The sequence below is a fragment of the Sinocyclocheilus anshuiensis genome, unplaced genomic scaffold, assembly GCF_001515605.1.
Source record: "Sinocyclocheilus anshuiensis isolate Anshui unplaced genomic scaffold, SAMN03320099.WGS_v1.1 scaffold766, whole genome shotgun sequence".
Taxonomy (NCBI): Eukaryota; Metazoa; Chordata; class Actinopteri; order Cypriniformes; family Cyprinidae; genus Sinocyclocheilus; species Sinocyclocheilus anshuiensis.
In genome coordinates this window covers 1129688-1134678 of record NW_015546060.1, presented here as the reverse complement: position 1 = coordinate 1134678, position 4991 = coordinate 1129688, and the positions used below count along the sequence as shown (strand labels likewise).

The 4991-nt window shown below is 34.6% G+C and overlaps 1 protein-coding gene across 1 annotated transcript in view; it reads left to right on the top strand.

Moving 5' to 3' along the window:
* Positions 1-632, top strand: part of LOC107699432 (receptor-type tyrosine-protein phosphatase C-like) — a 34228-nt gene extending 33596 nt beyond the window's left edge. The window contains exon 41 of the mRNA XM_016500687.1: positions 1-632. Within this exon, the coding sequence (XP_016356173.1) occupies positions 1-135 (135 nt within the window). The 3' untranslated portion in view covers positions 136-632.
* The last annotated feature ends 4359 nt before the right edge of the window (positions 633-4991 follow it).

The following is a 4991-nucleotide window of genomic DNA, read 5'->3' as shown; positions in this document are numbered from 1 at the left end:
CGCACAGCCGCAGAGAGCAGTGAGCAGGAGGCCAAGGAGAGCAGCACTGCTGAGGCGCCACCAGCAGAGGGAGACGGAGAGAAAACCCCAACCGAGGGCACGACCAATGGCCCTGCCGCCACTGTAGAGGTTTAAGCATTTTTGGGGCTAAAATGTTTTCGCTAATTTGACACCAAGTGTCAAGGAAAGATTTTGAAAAAGTGCTTTTGATTACTTGTTTTACATTTGAGTTTTACTGTACATTGGATGTTAGATCAGCGTTTGTTTTTTTGTGGAGAATTCGGGTTAGCATCGGACCGATCCATTAAAACTTACGTTTCCGCCTCAGGTTTCGGGTTTGAATTTCTGTATAATGATGCTGTTTGTGTGAAATCTGTGCATATTGATAATGTTTATTCACATGTGTAAAGGTTTTGCTGTATGATTTGATTTTTAGGCTATCAAATTGCGTTTTGAATGTATTGTAAAATAAGACCTTACAAACGATATTTCAGGTTTTTATAATATTTTTAGTTTGGAAACTGTATGAAAGAACAGTCTTATTGCTTTTAAATTATAGTGTCTGAAATGTTTGATGGAAGTGAGTGCATAAAAGCATAAAAGTTCGAGAACAACCAAAGAAAAAAAAAAAAGGCAAAGATGACTTTGCACTACAGGGCTGTCATCAAACTCTTTCATTTTTTCCCCTATTCGCTTAATACGTATTTCATTTTAAGCAGGTGTAACTTGACAAAAAAAGAATAAAGGGTAGCTTGAACAATACAGCTGTTGTGTTTTGCCTCACTATAAGCTTAAAACAGGTGAAATGAACACGAGCAAAAGCGTGTCACTCGTGCTGATCCAGGTCAGACCCTTGTTAACTCGTTTGTGTCCTCGTCAGGTGCAAGAACCTGGCCTAGAAAATTCAAATAATGTAAAAACAGCAGAATATGCTTAAATGTAACAAGCATTTGTAATACAAGCATTAGCCACAAGAGGGCGTCTGCTAACAAAAAAGCGAACACAGACATCCAGTCATCGAGCCAGTGTACTTTTTTGGTATGAATAATAGCTATACATTTTGAATTAAAAATGTGTGGTATTGGTAATGTGTGATGGTAGACTCGTATGAGGAAAATATGTCAGTTATTGTCACTATAGATATGTAATACTATAGCTACAATTTTACATATATTTGTAAATGCAAAAATGCAAGTGTATTTCATTTTATATTTGTATGAAAATATTGTATTATATATATATATATATATATATGTGTGTGTGTGTGTGTGTGTGTGTGTGTGTGTGTGTGAGAATGGAACTGTAAAAAATGTAAAACAAAAATTCTACATTCTAAAACAAAATCTCAAATATAGCATCTTGTATATATAGCAAGTGTCAGGAGAAAAAAAATGTCAGAAGCAGCTTTATTGACTGAAATTATGGTTTGTTGACTGAGGAATCCAAAAAACTATTTTTGAACTATTTTTCATTTTCCCCTTTCAATCAGTAAAAGAAAATGGGAAGCCCTGCAGTGATTCGGGAGAGAGAAATAATTGTCTTCTCATAACACACTGGAATAAATTAATTAATTAATAAATACATTTTTTAAAATTATATTATAGTAGGCCCAAATCCAGAGGCGAATTGTGGGTGAATCATGAAAGAAGAATTTAAAGCTCGCTATCTTCTTTTTGATGTTGTTTTTTGCTCAACCACCATATTTAAAAAAAAATGTTACAATTTTTTTTTTCTTTTTGTTTTTATAGTTAGGTCTGAAAATATAAAATGACAGTGTATCAGAATGGCACCTTTCACTGAAATATAAACCTTAAAATGATCAAATTATATCTGCATCCATTTTGACCTTTTAACCATAAATGTGTAATTGCTAAAGCTAAGCTTGTAACGTTATATAGGGCATCTTGAGGTGAACGCAAGCGGCTTTTACGGTGAACCAGGTCTGTACAGGTCAAAGAGGGAAATTCCCTTTAAATAAATCATCAGTGAATCAGCAGCAGCATTTGCATTCAGCTGTCACATGTAACTCCACCCAGCCATGCAATTATCATACCATCTTTCATGCAACATGTGTGACGGATGTTTCCCTTTCAACTTACTGTTGTGTATTTTTGTGGAAGTATCAGAATCAGGCCTCCGTCCTTTCTCTACTGTATGTTGAATAGGTTGTATATGTGAAACTGCCCTTATACACTCTGTAATTAGTGTGTTGCTCTGTGATGGGTTTCGCCTCTAATTGAGCACTTCAAGCTCACACTAAATATAGCAAATGAATTCAGAGATGTTCAAATGTTCACTGTGGTTACTCGTTATGCATGTTAACATGCTATTGGCCTTGCTGCATAGCTCTAACTGGCAGAAAATGCATGAAATATGGGCGCAGGACTTATTTACGTTTAACGCATTTACCAGATGCTTTTATCCACAGCCACTTGAATCCACAACACAAGTTATTTTATTTTGATGAGGACTATAAGCCAAAAACCTCCATACATTTGTGATAAAATAGTTTTGTTTTAAATGTACACAAAATTTGTACATTTTTAAACAGTACACTACATGAGGAGATTTTGTTTTTTTTCAGTCTCAAAATTATTATAATATTTATTTTTCATTTTTGTATTTGCTAAAAACCTTTATTTTTGTGTGTTTGTTTTGGATGGGCTGTTTTTTGTTTTGTTTTTTTGTTAGTCTGTAGGTGGAAGAAACAAATATTCATTTAGAAACAAAAGTTTTGACTGACAAACAAAAAAGTGTAAATAAAAACATAGCTTATTTTTATGCTACTAGCGAGAACTTTTTGGAACACGTTTTCCAAACATTCCCCCATCTTCTACTGGTCAAAAAAGGAGTCCCGCCCCAAAACTCATGCTATTGGCAGAAAGACACCTTTGAGTTTAAAGATACACATGATAGATTTTGTTTTGTTTTGCTTTTATGTTTATTTTATTTATTTATTTTACTTTTGGCTTTTAAGCACGTTTTAAAATTATTATAATATTTTTAAAATATAACTTAGTTGTTGTTGTTGTTTTTTTGTTATTATTAAAATATAGCACTAGTGCGAATTTCAGTCAGGTCAACAGAAAAGATTTCTGTTTCCCAAATATCCCCCCGTCTGCTATTGGTCGAAAAATATGGTAGTCCCGCCCCCAGACTCATGCTATTGGCGGAGAGCTACAATATCTGTCAGATAGTCAGATCTATGACTATAAATGTCCCGACACACATGTAGCTCCTAGAATTGTCCCGCTTCGGGTTCTGGTGAGACATTGAGACAGATTCAGACAACCAGGCCTCAGGTGACGCTCAGCTCCTCAGCTGGAGACCCATAACATCAATAAACGGCATCTGACTGTGGAGATGATGAGCAGCTCTGGCTTTGAGGGTCTGCACTTATACCTCACTTTACATTCGGATGAATCAAGTGACCCGAGAAGCCTAACTCTGTTTTCATTGAGAGACGGCATGATGGAGCTTGCTGTATGTTTTGGGGTTTCAGAGCAAGGTGTGCACGTGACCGTCTGAGACGGCCCAGCCCCAGACTGAGTATTCTAATGCAAACAAGGTCTCTCAGCACACAAAGAGGCTACATATCTCATACAAAAGATGTGTTGAGCCCGGACACAACCCACACAGTGGCCAATGTCCTCATACAGTCATGTTTTGTCTCTCTCCCTCGGTCTGTATGAGTCTTGAGTGGTACAGGCCTGGAACAATGAGGAATTCACATACAAACACAGACTTAAACACACTGGGGGTGTGTTTTCATCTCTTCGGGTCACGGTTGGTATGATGTGTGAATCCAAGATGAAGTTTTCAACATCTTTTCATGTTTGTGTCCATTTGGTGCAATTTGAAGTTGTATTAGTTATTTATGCACCTGTACATGCATCACACACTAACAATACAATTTATACAAAAAGCTAAATCTAATGTTTATTATGCATTTGTTACATGCAACATTTGTTTTTTGGACATATTTGTTTTGGTAGTAACATGCAAATATCATGGTAAATTAATATGGCAACCATTCAGTACTATGTATAAAAGTATCATGATAAAAATGCATTTTTTCTGGATTTGTACCATGGAAAATGCATGGTATTTTGATGAAGTAAAATGGGGTACTGTGCAAATACTATGGTACATGAATATGGCAAACATTTAGTATGTATAAAAGTGCTATAGTATTATGTTTTATAGAACATACCCCACATAAACATAGTTTTAGTAACAAATAGTAATATTATGTTCATTTGACAAACTACAACGCTGAAATTGATGTATGGTAAAATCATGGTGACAGCCATTTTATTTTATTTATTTATTTTTGTTTTGTTTTGTTTTTGGACACAATAACATGGAAATAGCATTATTTTGTTTTGTGGTACTGTGGAGTATCGTGTAAAGATTTACCGTGACAACCATTTTTATTTTATTTCATTTTATTTTTATATTTTTTGTGCTTATATGTGACAAACCAGTTACATAGTGATCATATTATAGTGACATTACAATAATACTGAATAATAAAAATAAGCAAGATACTACTCATACATGATGTAATTATTCTGTAAAGGTAAATAAACAAAAGATAAATAAACATATGTACAATATATAATAACAACAACAATAATAATTAAACTAAATTAAGTAATTAATTATAAATAATAACAATTACTATTGTTTACAATAATAACATCAATAATAATTATCATTATTATTATTAGTATTATTATTTCATAAGATGGTAAAGCATGATGTAAAGACATGTGTTACACCATAGTGTAATCATTTTTGTTATATTCTGGCCCTTACAGCCTGTATACAAGCCCTTTTGAATTGAGTGTGTCTCACAGGACACCGTGGCAGTAAATGATACATGTGCTGGACTGATTCATGATTGTATGTGTAGTGAAAGGGTGTGCCTGGCAGGGCCACTGTCCCAAATAACTGTGACGCTCTATTGCATGGCTCATTGTTGCGTG